We start from the raw sequence: 15,078 nt of genomic DNA, 5'->3' as shown, positions 1-15,078 counted from the left end.
TATTTCAATCTGCCTGCTCCCTCTTTTTCAGGGCCCTGCTGATGGTTTATTGAGAAATCATAGCAGCCTCCTCTGTGCATAGCAGAGGAAATGGCTCTTAAGCCTGCGGCTTTTGAATGCAACGCCTAAGTGTTTTTCTGTTGTCTGTTACTCTACATCTGATGAAACTGAAAACGCTGGCTGTGCGCTCTCGGCCTCTGGTTCACCCCCAGTTCGGTTGACCGTGAAGCCGTCCGTAGGGTGCGTTGACCGACGGGTGCCATGGTGGTGATGGAACTTCCTGGCTTGTGAGGAGAGGAAGGGGGGCAATCGTTGGCCAATCAGAACTCAGGATTCTTGTCTCGGCCTCCTAACCCCGCCCCCCCTCAAGTTTAGCAAAGGCTGTTTTCAAAGCCACTTACCTGGGTAAACTGGCCTGTTTGTCAGCTGCCATCCTCTGCCTGGCTGAAAGGCATGGGGGCTTTTAGTTGGGTTAAAAAAGAAGCGCTCCCGGGAATGTGTTTTGTCAGGAGGAAACCAGTGCACGTGCCGTTTTCACGCCCACTCGGCCATCCTTCCACACAAATAGCAACTGCAAAGCGTGCGTGCCTTTGCACGCACAGACCTTGTGGTAGCTACAGGGGGGTGATATCTCTGATACACAGGTTAAAGTGGCTGCAGCGAGGCGCGCACTCTAAGCCATGTGAAAAGGAGGTTGTTCCCATGGCCCTGTATAAGCCGGAGGTTGAAAATAACACGCGTGTGTGGAGATTTCCAGAAGTGGGTATGCTGCTAGGCACCCCCTCCTTCCCCAACCGCCCGCGCGAACAGATGCTGCACCTGCCTCTCATCAAAGGGAGCCGACCTGGGTTCTTTCCCTCTGAGAACTGGTGCAATGCACATGGGGGCTATAAGAGTGCACGTTTAGCAAGCTGATCAACTGTTGTGCGCTCATCCACCCGCTTGTGGTAGATCTGGTGCAGTAAAGTATGCTTTTTGTACTAGGAATAGTTTCAGTATCTCGTGCTGTTTTCCTGGAAGGGATGTGGCCATTTAGTCGCAGGCTAACTCCATTCTGCACAGCGGGGACCATTTTCCTAGTAGTGCGAAGTCTGGGGGTACTTTTTTTTTGGCCTGTGGACATGGCACCACTTTTCAAAGGGAGAGTATTGTTTACTTTATTTCCTTTTGAAAAATGCCTCCGGGGGGGGGGGGGGGGGGGGGGACAGAGATTTGCCCCTGCTTTTTCCACAGAAGCTGTTTCTTTGCAAACAATGCACATAGCTTTGGAAATGCAAAACTCTGCCCCCCACTCCCCCCGCTTCTGATCCCACTCTTGTCGATCCCCTGTATGCAGGCTTGGGTGCTTCTCAGACCTTGCTTATCTGGGTTTTCAAAACTGCCCTCCCTATTAACCCAGTTAAGTGTTTGTCTCAGTGTCACGATGTCGTGCAAGAACATAAGAAAGTGCCATGCTGGGTCAGACCAAGGGTCCATCAAGCCCAGCATCCTGTTTCCAACAGTGGCCAATCCAGGCCATAAGAACCTGGCAATTACCCAAAAGCTAAGTCTATTCCATGTTACCATTGCTAATGGCAGTGGCTATTCTCTAAGTGAACTTAATAGCAGGTAATGGACTTTTCCTCCAAGAACTTATCCAATCCTTTTTTAAACACAGCTACACTAACTGCACTAACCACATCCTCTGGCAACAAATTCCAGAGTTTAATTGTGCGTTGAGTAAAAAAGAACTTTCTCCGATTAGTTTTAAATGTGCCCCATGCTAACTTCATGGAGTGCCCCCTAGTCTTTCTATTATCCGAAAGGGTAAATAACCGATTCACATCTACCCGTTCTAGACCTCTCATGATTTTAAACACCTCTATCATATCCCCCCCTCAGCCGTCTCTTCTCCAAGCTGAAAAGTCCTAACCTCTTTAGTCTTTCCTCATAGGGGAGTTGTTCCATTCCCCTTATCATTTTGGTAGCCCTTCTCTGTACCTTCTCCATCGCAATTATATCTTTTTTGAGATGCAGCGACCAGAATTGTACACAGTATTCAAGGTGCGGTCTCACCATGGAGCGATACAGAGAAAAAGCAGATCACCTGTGATCCCCTCCCACCCCCCAATACATTTCCAGAGTGTGTTCATTCTAGGTAATGACCTCTGCACTGCTGCCTCCTGTGGCAAAGCAAGATAAGCAAGGGACCGATTTATTTATTTATTCGGCATGCCACTCGCCATCGGGGCACCAAGGGAGCAACTGCAGCATTAGAGTGAAGGAAGACAGACTTGTGATGAAAGAGAGATCGATCACTAATGGCGGTGTAATTCCTGTCCTCCCATTACCCCCCTCCAGCCTGCAGGAGTTAATGACAGGCCGGAGCTGCAAAGAAGTTGGAAATGCCTGAACCAGATTCTGCCCCTAGGAGATGACCCTCCCACCAGGGGCCATGGAGCTGGGGTGCGGTCAATCGGACTTGCCAACCTGAGGGCCTGCTTCCAAATCACGCACAGAAGTGCCCAGTCTGCTCTTTTTCTTTAACATATAGTAATAGCAGCATATTAAACGATGGCTGATAGAGACAAAAAAAGGGCCATCTGGTCTGTTTAGGGCTTTAATTCCTTGACCCCTGGATAAAAATGACCTTGCCGCCCCCACCTTCTGGGTCTCCACCACAGAACCAAGCTTCCCTGGCACCCACGGCTCTGCCACAGGACAGGCACAGCGCAAGCTTCTGACACACGCGCGCCCCCGCACACTGCCCCACCACAGAGCAGGCAGGTTGGCGTGGGAGGGATCTGTGAGCATGACGTGAAAGTTGGTTCCGTTTTTTAATTGTACAACTTGATTTTTTTTTTTGGATTCAGTAATGGCGTTCTTTCTTGCCTATGTGTCTTGGGCATCAGAGTCCCCAGAATATATCGCTGTGATTCTTGTTGGGTTGCCTTATCCTCCTGTAGAGACAATATCCGCACATTTGCTCCTGTGGTCTTTTCGTTGGTCTGCTTAGTTAAACGGCTCTTTGTGTGTTTTTGTTTTGTTTTTTTTTCCCCTCTGTACAGATTTTGGCTTTGGAAATTTCTATAAGACGGGAGAGCCCCTGGCGACCTGGTGTGGAAGTCCTCCCTACGCTGCCCCCGAAGTCTTTGAAGGCCACCAGTACGAGGGACCGCAGCTGGATATCTGGGTATCTGTCTTTTATTGGAATAAAAATGATACCTGGCAGGGGAGGACACAGAAGCAGGTCGGCTGATCAAACTGGGGAGGGGCTGTCGAGTCAAAGGCGCCTCCATGCTGAAGAGCCGCAGCCTCGTTGTAATGCAAGTTTCTTCTACTCTGGGTAGGGTGGGAAACTAAAATTTCCCCAGATAGAAAGAGGCAGCCCGCGGGACCATTTGCTACCAACAGACTTGGTCCAGCTGTAGGAAATTAGCCGCAGACCCCCACAGCACAGTCTGGAGGCCCTTGGTGGGTTTTTTTTTTTTGTTTGTTTTTTACCTCCCCCCTTCCCCTCTCCGTCGGGCCTCAGGCCTTTAAAGCTGCACCTCTCTAGTGGATGAGGGGCCATGATGGGAGAGAAGGGGGGAAGGGGAGGTAGAGGGCTTCTCCCTCTCTGTCTGAGCCACCACATTGGACGCTTGTCCCTGGTTCGTCCTTTGATGAATCCTTTTGAAGAAGAGCTCAGAGGGGGCGGTGCTGGTCCATTGGCAACGTTTTTGCTCTGGATCGTGCTCCTTCCTTATCCAGCTCCCACGCCCCTTCAGCTTCCACCTTGCGAAAGAATGATTTATTTATTTTTTTCACTATTGTTTATTTCCGACCTTGAGCTTTTGAAAATTCGGGGTGTCTGTAAAATTTGACGTAATTTGATGAGTAGTAGATGCAGTTTCTTATATTCACAGAGGGGCCAATGCAATAATCTGAGCATTAAAAACAGAAAGCTGTGTCCTGGATTCCAGTGCACATTTCTAAGGCTCAGGGGTTTTTTTTGAAACTCGCAATGCAGTAAGTTAATAGTATGCTAATGCATTGGGAGTTAAAAACTCATAAAAACTGTAAAATGGGCATTTGGCCCGTGCTGGATAAAACTGGGTCTTACTTGGTGAATGCAGTTTACGCGAGTAAATGGCTTTTGAAAATTGCTACGATAGTGTGTTACATTTACGCATGTAACTCCTTTGAAAATTACCTCCTAATGCACTAAAATTGACCACTTTGCTCTGTAAAGAAAAAAAAACCCCAATTTATCCAGCTCTCAGGCTCGGGTCACCGCTACATAGCCGGATAAAGTACTTTCTAAGGCTCGTGACGTGCCAGATAGACGGATAAGTTGGTATTTATCTGGCTAGATGGTGACGGCAGCTGCCACCACTTACCCGTCCAGACATTTTTTTCCCCTTTTGAGTTATTTTTTTCTGTAGTGCTGGAAACTTAGCCTTGACCCGGGCGGTAAGTTTCCGGAGCTAAAGAAAGGCGCGCTGGCCCGATGCAGTCTCTCTCTGCATCGGGAGGTAATTACCCCATGCCCTCGTTTGCAAGCATTACTCCTTAAGGTACGCGCAGAACTCCTTCCTGCATTGGGAGTACGGTTTTTTTGGCCGCGGAAAAGACGCGCACAAATGGAGGGTAAAAGGTGCAGTGAATGCACCTTTCTGCATCGGCCCCTTCCGTTAGCAACCCCGGTAGCTATTCTTTCTTTCTGCCTGCCTCCGAGTAAGGCTAGCCCAAAGCAGACGCACTTTGCTACATCAAATCCCGTCGTCTGCCTCTGACTTGGAGCAGTGAGGCTGGTGGGACACCGTGCTTTACAGACTGAATTCTCTTTCTCTCTGGTGAGGATGAGGAGAGCGGACTCGGTGATTCAGGGCCAGGGCTGGGTTCAGAGACAGGGTAATTAATGGATGCAGCGATAGCTTTTTTTTTTTCTCAGCTGTTCACATGGTCCCTGGCTCCTAAACAAAGCCTTCCCATTTTGGAGTACAGGTCCTCCCTCAGGCTGCCTAAATTGATCACATCGCCCTACCCTTATGCAAATCACCAGAAATCAATGGTGGTCATTTGCATAAGGGCTTTGGAAAGACAGCTTTATGGGGAGATTGTCTCCATCTGTCTGTCTGACCTCTTCTATCACAGGCAAAACCATGGGAGGTGAGGGCTGTTGTGCTTTTGGTATGATTTGAGAAGATGGGGCCGGATTTTCAAAGGGTTACGCTCATAAGTTATGCGCTAACCCTCTTAAATGGCCCCTGCGCGCCGCCGAGCCTATTTTGCATAGGCTCGGCGGCGCACACAAGCCCCGGGATGCGCGTAAGTCCCGGGGCTTTGCAAAGGGGGCGTGTCGGGTGGGCGGCGCGAATTTCAGGGCGGGGTGGGAGGCGTGTTGGCAGGCGTAAATCTGCCAAGTAGGGGGGGTTTGATAGGGCCGGGGGGGGGTGGGCAAGGGAGGGGAAGGTGAGGGGAGGCGGAGGGAACAGGCAGCTCGCGCCGGGCTCGGCACGCGCAGGTTGCATAAATGTGCACCCCCTTGCGCACCCCGACCCCGGATTTTATAAGATACGCGCGTATCTTATAAAATCCAGCGTACTTTTGTTCGCGCGTGTTTTTTAAAATGTTCCCCATGGTGTGATAGGATCCAATTACCGAGTTTTAGGCTGGTCGGACAGGCACCGCCAGATTAAGAATGACGCTCCATCTGTACACCTTTTGTGCTTGTTTTGCTTTATAATCGAGGCTTGCATGCATTTTACCATAGAAAATTGTTGGGGGGTTTTTCTTTACAGAGCAAAGTGGTCAATTTTAGTGCATTAGGAGGTAATTTTCAAAGGAGTTTTATATGCGTAAATGTAACATACTATCGTAGCAATTTTCAAAAGCCATTTACTCTTGTAAAGTGCACTTACATGAGTAAATTCTATGGACAATTCAATGGCGCATATTGTAGCAATTTTCAAAAGCCCACTTAAGTAAAGTGCATTTACCGTGTAAAATCCAGTTTTACATGGGTAAATGCTTTTTAAAATCAGGCCCTGCGTGTATTTGGAAGAGTCACATTAGCCCCTGCGGCTATAGGAAGGTTTTGGAAACAGAGGTTCCTGGGTGGTCTTCCCCTGTTTTCCCACAGCGAGTCGGATTGCCACCTTGCAATTGTTTCAGGAATACGTTGAGTCCAAGTATGTGACAAAATGGGCTCCTGTAGGAGGGCAGACTGATGGAACCAGAAGGCCTATGGTGAGATCAGAGTCTGGAATGAAAGTAGTCTGATGAAATAGCAAACCTGTCCCCTTTCTCTCTCTCTCTGCAGAGCATGGGTGTCGTCCTCTATGTCCTGGTCTGTGGCGCTTTACCATTCGATGGTCCAACGCTCCCTATCTTGCGGCAGAGAGTGCTTGAGGGAAGGTTCAGGATCCCATACTTCATGTCGGAAGGTAAACTGAACTAAGAGCTGCATAAACTGAACTAAGAGCTGCATAACTATTACCGTAATGTAAACCTATCCTAGTTTATTTTTTTCTGCTGTAAAATGGCACTGGCTTTTTTAGAGTGGCATTGTGCATCCCCCCTTAGGCAGAATAACTTTGTGGAACAGCTGGGCATTGCTAACTTTAATGCAGTCTGTGTTTTTTGTTTTGCAAAACATTATGTACAAAGGGAGAAGGTATGCAAGCAGTACTGCAGGCCTGCATGTCTCCTCTGTGACCTTGGGTCTACCATTGGCTCTGTATGACATTGGAGGGAGAAGAAGAGTTAATTTTATCTCCCTGTGCCTCAGTTGGCCAACGCAATATAGTGTGCATGGCTTTACACACGCTTGGATGCGCGTCCAAAACCCTTCATGCGTAGCTAATAGCGCTCATCACATGTAAATTCCTGTTGATGAGGCTATTAGCATTTAACCCCAATGCAAAAAAATTGCCGTGCGGCCATGGCACCCATTTTAACACTGCAAATTTAGTGCCTGCCCAGAAGCAGAAGTTAAAGCATGCGGCGCTCAAGGGCTGACGAAAAAAAACTCCACAGAAAGCATCCCCAAGGTCTAGCCCAATCGGAATCCCTGCTGGCAGTGAGAGAAGGGATGAATTTGTTAATGTTGTGTTGGGCACTTGATATTCATTTATTCACTCCTTCACTTCCTGCTGATTGGTCCATTCACTGTCACTTGTTGGTGAAAGGACCAATCAGGAGTAGTGTTGCTGGTGGTGGGGTGGGAGCTCTGACCAGGCTGTTCTAGACACGCAGCCACTTCTCCTGGGTGCCCGATGCAGATTGCCAAGGACGCACAAATTACCCATGGCACATCCCTTTTAGCGCTGCTGTTCATTTGCCTATTGCATCAAGCTCCCAGGCCAGGGCGCTCTGATATTGCATTGGCCTGATTGCCTTGGGGGTGACGACCTCTGTCCTTTACCCCCAGCCACCTTCTATTGGAAGCTTTGCATGCACTGCCAGGCCATCCACATCCGAGGGAAGCTGAGTTGGTTTCTCAAGCATTAAACCATAAGGCCTGTCAGAGGTCTCCCCATGTACAAAATTATTAATATCACTGAAGACTTCAAAGTATTTTAGTGTAGTTTTATAATGCAGACTTTACTGTGCACTGGCTGACTGACGACTGCAGCCCTACTGGGGATAAAGCGGGAGATGTGAAATGGCAGGCAAACACCTGCATAATTATACAGCACAAGCAATTTAATGCTTGGGAAAGTGGGGGGAAAAAAGGTCCATATGAGGCACCTGAAATTTCAGATCCTCATTGCTCATGCATTCACTCGGACTCTACAGACCTAGTAAAGAAACTGATTCTGTTCTTTGTGAGAAATGAAATCCTTAGATTGAGTATATTTGTATTGTAGTCTTTTAAGTTCCAAGAGGCTTCTGCAATCCTATTAGCTGACAGAGGTGAGCTTTGGTCAAGGCTCGAAAAGTGTCAGCCTGTACCTTTTCTTATTTCTTTGCCTTTGTATGAAACTTAAAATTTAGATTTATTATAAAAAAAAAAATATTTTTTTTTTTTGATGCATTTTTTTTATAATGCTTATCAGTGGAGTTTTTTTCTCCTGTTTGAGTCACTGGTTACAGTAAAGGGAATGAAAGCGCTGGCTGTGATCTTTCTGTCCCTGAGTGGATGTGCTTTTGTGACCTCCCCTCTCTGCCTCTTCTGTCCTTCGGTAACAGAGTGTGAACACCTGATCAGGAGAATGCTGGTCCTCGAGCCGGCCAAAAGACTGACCATCGGCCAGATCAAGGAGCACAAGTGGATGCTGGTGGAGGTTCCTGTGCAAAGGCCCATCCTATACCCCCAGGGGCAGGAGAACGAGCCATCCATTGGGGAATACAACGAGCAGGTCCTGCGGCTCATGCATAGCCTGGGTATTGATCAACAGAAGACCATAGAGGTAAGGGGAAAAAAGTAGGCATATAATACCCGTCCCTTCTCATATTTGGTTACGCAGCTCAGCAGGCATGCCACTGTCGAGTAGGTTATTTTGGAATCGAACACAGCAAGGGCCATGGCGATTACGCGCGCATGCACTGAAAGTAACTGGGAGTGCTTAATCCGCACAGCCCTGCCTCTACTCAACTGGAGGCATGGCAGAAGGAATTTGCTGCTCCTGCCTCCTCTGGTTAAGGTAAGGCATGGCCGTGCTGTATTACAAAGCTCTGCCAGCTGCTTTTATTGCACCTGTGTCTCACAGCCCTGAGGCCCAGTCAAGATGAAGTCCTTGCAGGGGATTTGGGGTTGGTCAAGCCCAGATTTATCTCTGGTAATTTGTGCTTCCTCCCCCCCCCCCCCCCCCCAGATGCCACCAAAGGGAAAAAGACAAATGCTGAAAAATTTCTAAGACTCGTAGATTGCGTTTAATCCTTCCAGAAATGTTTGCATGCTTGATTTGCTGTTCCCGGGATGTCTCACCTGCACAGAGTGAGCCAGGGCCTCTAGAGGTCAATTTTCAAAGGGGTTGGGATCCTAAATTGGCCTTCTGAAAACTTACGAGGGCCGACTTCCTAAATTTAGGCTCCTATTTTCACAAGACTCTTAAATTTAGGAGCCTAGAAAGTGGGTGGTTTCATGGGCGGAGTTGGGGCAGGATGGGTGGGAGGAGTTAGGTTCTGCATTGATTTTCCGTTTAATGTTTGTGAGTTTAGCTATTTCTATGAATGGAATCTTGTGAGCTGCTTAGGATAATTTGGCATATTAAATGTTTTTTTTGAATGAATTTTTGAAATGAATTTGAAAGCCGGTATATAAGGTTGAACGAATAAATAAATAAATAAATAAATAAATAAGCAAGCAAACTAGGCCCCTAACTTTGGAGCCTAACTCTAAGCAAATTAATTTAGGGTCCTCTGTGTTAGGTGCTTAAAGTTAGATGAATTTTCAACTGAAAAAATTTTGCTCCTGAATTTGGATGAAATTAAGATCCTAACGTAAGTGCCTAAATTTAAGCCTTTTACCCATTGAACGAGTGCTGTTCTCACCCAAGTATGAACCAGAATGGCTGCCCGGGATGCAGAACTTAATTTTTTCCCTATTGCCCGTGGCTGTGTTTCTGAGGAGAAGCTTGGGCAAGCTGCAGACTCCATGCACAGGGTCACGATGCATTCCCTGACCCCATCTCCTGCACAGTTCCAAAATCCCCTACCTCACACTCAGGCCCAATGGGGTTTGTAATCATAACTGAGGGGCAAAAAAAGGAAGCATATATTGTGGGAAGTAGATCATTGTATATAATGCTCTTGGCGCCCAGAATGTCCTAAGTCCCTCAGGCATGGTTTACCTGCAGTGGTTGCACATGGGAAGAAAAGAGATTTAAAGCCAGTGTAAACTAAGCAGACCTATGTCCTTCAAGTTGGAGAGCAGACACTTAGAAGCATTTTAAGGGTCTCACTTTTTAGCAAGTGACTTTGCACGGTCGGTGTCAACATTTTTCCTAGCCTTAGAAAAGGGCTTCTTGCCTCATGGAACCCGATCCATCGGACAGAATGTTCCCATGACATGAACGCTTGTAATAGCAAGAGACTCCGTTCTGTGACATCTGTTCCTCCCCTCCCCCCTCAAAATAGGCACCCACGAATAGACCCCAGAGAGGATCACTTCCTTCCGAGCCGCTGCTTATTTTTAGCCAATGGCGAAGGCTGCAGCCGAGGTGAAACGAGCTGACCTTTCTGCACGGCCCCGGCTGCAGCTGGGAGGCAGAGCGAGGAGAAGGCACGTTTCTGGCCCCCGGCCCCACCAGACGCAATCCATGCTGGGATGCCTGACTCCTCGTGGAAAAAGGGACAGAACTTCAGCTCCCGAGTCAGGGGCACCCGATATGCCTGGAGCTGTGGTGCTGACTCAGAAGCAGACCCAGGCAAAGACTGCTGACTCAGATGTGCTGCAGTTGGGATCCTCTCGCCTTCAGCCTTTGACTTATGGAGGACTGACTTTGCCCCTTCAGCTCATTTTGCACTGTGGAGCAGAATGCGAGTTTTAAATCTCTTCCCTTTTTATGGCAGCAATATTTGAAATACCTGTTTTTTGAAGTAGAACCATTGCTTGGGCTTCCAGTTAGAAAAGGAGATTTTGTGGAAGGGTATCCAGTTTGAGGAGACAGTGCTTGATTTGTTGGCCTTGAGCAAAGGTGCAAGGGAAAGACGTCCTGTCTCCTTCCGAGCCCGGCTAGGAGCGTACGCTATGAGCGGTTCATGAATCCTCATCATAGATATTTCTGACGTCCATGAAATGTTGCCATCGTGATGGCCAACAATAATTGGGGTGGCTCGATATCTCCAAGTCAAAGGGGACAGGCTAAGCCAAGCCTGATTTTTTTTGACCCAATGCATGCAGGGAGATTAGTTCTGATTTATTTAAAAAGCAGGACCATGTCATTCCCCTACCCCCCTCCCCTTTTACAGTGGGGCAAAACCTGGTCCGGCTCGGTGTTACTGGGTTGTAATTTGGAAGCTTGGTTCTTACCCAGATGGGAGAATGTGAATATACAAAAGGGATGCAGTCTCCTGGTTTTGCTCTTAGTACATTTGGCTGTTGTGTTTGTACGGCGAATACGTTGCCCCTCACCCCACCTGGAAGAGCAGTTTTAGAGCAGAGTCGCCAGAGTTACACTGCAGCAACGTTTCATGAATGTTCGCTAGGACCCCTACCTTCCAGGAGGATTCACTGCCCTGGTTTCCCTTGCTAACCTTTTGGAGTGTGAAATGTGGGGTTTTTTTAGTCTGCAGGAGGTCCAGAAACCTCCTGCTGACCCGCATCGCATTATTAAGGTCCAACTTTTTTTTTTTCTGTTCCGCTCCGCCTGCCCCTATCCCACCGGGGGGGGTTGGGGGGGGGGGTGACTCAGGACTTCAGCCTGCTTGTAAACTGAGGACTGGCCCTGATAGATTTTCTCCTTATTTCTTTCGCCCTGTCACATGGAAAGTACCTTCCGGCTGGCCTCAGCTCTTCATAAGCGGTGTGCGATATACAGGAGAAAGCTGTGCCCAATGAGGGGCACTATACAGCCTCAAACTTATCCCTAAGACAGACCGGCCCAGAGCAGGCTAGTGCCATGTATCGGAGAGGGAGGATTTTAAATTGAATCTGGCTGTGTCTTGCTAGATGGCAATTAAGGGCTCATGTGTTTGGCGGGGGAGGGGCTGTTGTGATCTACCAAACCCTCCGCCTGCAGCCTTCTGAATTGTAAAGGCCTCGGGTCTTAGGCAGGCCCGTTTTGTTGGAAGCATGCGAAAACCAGCGCAAGCAAAACAGACGGTGATGTAACCAGCGACGCCCTGGGCTCACGTAATAAGAGTGGTGCTTTAAGCCTGGGAAGGATTTTTTTTTTGCCCAGCGCGCATTGAGGCTACGAGCGTGTGTGCCAGCGCTGCTGCGTTGGCTGTGCTGGTGATTAGTTGCGATAAGCTGAGTGCCGTGGCGTGCCTGCGTCCTTTCTGCTTCAGCCTCTTTTTTTTCTTCCTTTCTCCACAGTCCCTGCAGGAGAAGAGTTACAACCATTTTGCTGCGATTTACTATCTGCTCGTGGAACGGCTGAAATCCCACCGGAGCAGCTTCCCGGTTGAGCCCAGGCTCGATGCCCGCCAGCGACGGCCCAGCACCATTGCAGAACAAACGCTCGCCAAGGTAATGCCCTACGAGCCCAGCTGATCCACTCCACTTGCGCTCTCCGTGATCACTCCTGGGTTTTCCAGCCCCTTCCCCCTTCTCAGAAAAAGAAATGGTGTGTGTGTGTGTGTGATATATATATAGTTTGTTTGTTTTTTTTACCAACTCAATAAAGGATCTGTGTCATGAACCCACAAAGTCACTAGGGTCCATAGCCCAGACCGGCCCAGCCTTTTTCTGTGACTCCGGTGCCGGCACTTGGTGTCACCTCCCCCGTGGCGACTGCATCGATGTGGCCTGTCATGGGGGTAACTGAATTCCAGTCTCAAAGAGGTTCTGTCGGTGAGGAGCCCAGCACATGTGGTTTTGAAAAGCAGCGTTTTAAGTTGGGGGGGAGATGGGGAACGGTTTCCATTAAGAAAGTGGCATCATTGCTTAAGGAAATCTTTAAAAAGCAGCAAGCAGAGGCAGGATGAGTTCTGCTTTTTGCCGCGCATCGCGGAGGCCCAGCGGCCTTCCTGGCACCGGCAGAACACCACGTTCGCTGCAGGATGTGATACCCAGCGTAAAAGAAGAAGCATCCAGAAACCGTGCAAAGTGAGCTCTTGAAAAGGAGAGACGGGGGGGGCTTCCTGCGAGAGATCAAACGCGACATCATTTGACTGTTGATCCAGTGAAAGATCTCAGCCTGCGGAGGATCCAGTTCTCTCTTTGTAAGGTCCTAATTCCCTCTCTAGTACATCACGTTGTAGACAACTGGTAGGATTTGTTTGCCCTGTGTGTGGTTTTTTTTTTTTGTTTTTTTTAATGATCTAAAACAGGAATGTGAGACCAGCGCCCCAGTTCCCCGTCGGGTATACAGATTTGCTCGGTTATGTAGTGGCTGCAGAACCTCAGAAAGCCCATGGCATGGATTTGTTCGGTGCTGTGAAGTAACTCCTTCCCGTGAGGTGGCACTTATGGTATAAGAACGCACGGCAATGTGGTGTAGAGGTTGCAGTACCACCACGGCAAACCTGAAGCTCCTGTTTGCCTCTCCTCCGCCACGTGTGTGACCTGGAGCAACCCCATTGGTCTCCATGTGCCGAAGCTTAAAGGAACATCACAGTTATGTAAAACACCTTGTGCACCTTGACGATGTGTACAGGGATAGACTTCAGCGAGATAATTGCAGTATCTGAATGCAAGAACAGAGTGGGTGGATATCTGAACAAGCTCAGGCCTGCGTTATTAAGGGCTGTGGAGATGGGAATGTAAACACTGCAACTGAAGTACAAAACAACAAAAAAAAAAACCGTGATTGAAAGATCCAACATGCAGATTTATTTTTATTTTTTTTAAACATCTTATTTTAACTATGCTGGGCTGTGTTTAAATACAGTTTTTAAGGGAGGAAAATGTACTTGGGAAGATGCACAGTTGAGTTGAAGCTGGGATTTGTTCTTCAGGCTTTTTAGGTCAGATGGGGGTCGCTGGTCATGCCCCATGTTTGCTGGTTTATGTGACGTAGTAGAGAGCCCCGCTCAGCTCCTGGAACATACAGGTACTACTTTGAAGCACCTCCGCTTACAGAGACTAACGCAGTTTCCGTTCCAGATGACGCTGTAGGAGGAGGTCACATCAGAATGTCTCAATGCATCTGGCACAGAAACCGCCTGGCATTTAATGACCTCGCGTTTTGCATTCCGGCTAAGTACTTGTGGTTTTGGTTACCCGGCGTCTTTGGAAACTGGGATTTTTGACCACGAAATGAACGGCAGCTGAAGATTCAGAACAAGTTGACGTGGCTTCCGCTGGGCCTCTGGCCTTTCTCATCACTGTAGGCTCGGTGACCAGCTTCTCTGCTCAGACATAGTGAGGATCAGCCACTGGCTAGGAGCACAGCCCAGAAAGCACATAAGTGGTGACACTGAATCTAAAATTAATTATCCTCCAAATAGTCGGAGAATCTTTTGGTTCATCTTCTGTCGAGCAATTCAACCCAGCTGGTTGATTTTCTAGCCAGTTATGTACCCCCCAGTCTGTTATCAGTGTCACATTAGCGTACACTAAAATATGCAAACTGGCAGTAGACCTGATGTACACTGAATTAACAACGGAGGAGGATTTTTGCTCCAGTTTGCCCTGGACAGAAATTCTAACACGTGCTTGTGTGACCAGCCTCAACTTCTTCAAACTAGCAAGTGGCAGTAGCAAATGAAATTCAGTATTCTCGCTCATCGTATTCCTCCTCCTCCCTGGTTCTTCTGTAGAACAAACCTTTTTCCCCCAACGCACCACCACTGACCCATGCTGGCCCCACTCCACCCATCTGGGCTTACCCCAGTTATCATGGGCACAGTAAAAACAGGAGTTTTCAATAATATCTGACATGTGGACAGACACTAGAAAGACAAGATTGTAATATCTGAGTTTCTTCTTGTAATTTTTGAATGACTTTTTTTTTGTTAAGGCGGAAAAGCCAGGGGCCATTGGTGCAGCAGCGTCGAATGGCCGCCGTACTCTTTTCACTTTTAATCTCTTGGCTCAACATATTCTTAGGATAAAATACTTTGAGGGAGCTTGGAGCTGAAATATAGCCCTCAGGAGGAGAAACTTACTTTTCGATTGTTAGCCATTTTCCCCTAGGTTCCCTTCCTGCTGAGCCTGTGAGAAAACCGCTGTAACCTTCATTGCTCCCTGGGAGGGAACTGATCTTGAGTCTCCCAGAGCAGGCACTCCAGAATAATTCCCCTGAAGGCCCTGGATTGTGGAGTTTTCGGAGCTTACTGCCGCTTACAGGCTCCTTTGCGCTTTCTTGAACCAAGCGCTGATCCGCAACTTGTTTGCCAGGCTAGGAATGTACTGGCCATGTGCAAAACTCCACTTCCCCTCCTCCTGCTGCTGCAGAACAAAACTGCCACCTCCTCTCCCTCTCAGCCAGGGCCAGGAGAGTGTGTGGCTTCCTCTTTTTTTTTTTTTTTTTCCTCCAGGCTGAAGACGTTGCCTTCCCC

The 15,078-nt window shown here is 48.3% G+C and overlaps 1 protein-coding gene across 1 annotated transcript in view; it reads left to right on the top strand.

Moving 5' to 3' along the window:
• SIK2 (salt inducible kinase 2) overlaps nt 1-15,078 on the top strand; it is an 84,343-nt gene that overhangs the window by 50,913 nt on the left and 18,352 nt on the right. Inside the window, 4 exon segments of the mRNA XM_029572825.1 lie at nt 3,048-3,172; nt 6,287-6,410; nt 8,158-8,378; nt 11,951-12,103. Of these exon segments, the coding sequence (XP_029428685.1) occupies nt 3,048-3,172; nt 6,287-6,410; nt 8,158-8,378; nt 11,951-12,103 (623 nt within the window).

This window comes from Rhinatrema bivittatum, chromosome 12 (genome assembly GCF_901001135.1).
Source record: "Rhinatrema bivittatum chromosome 12, aRhiBiv1.1, whole genome shotgun sequence".
Taxonomy (NCBI): Eukaryota; Metazoa; Chordata; class Amphibia; order Gymnophiona; family Rhinatrematidae; genus Rhinatrema; species Rhinatrema bivittatum.
The sequence above is the reverse complement of the archived record's forward strand: the minus strand, read 5'-3'. Positions and strand labels throughout refer to the sequence as shown.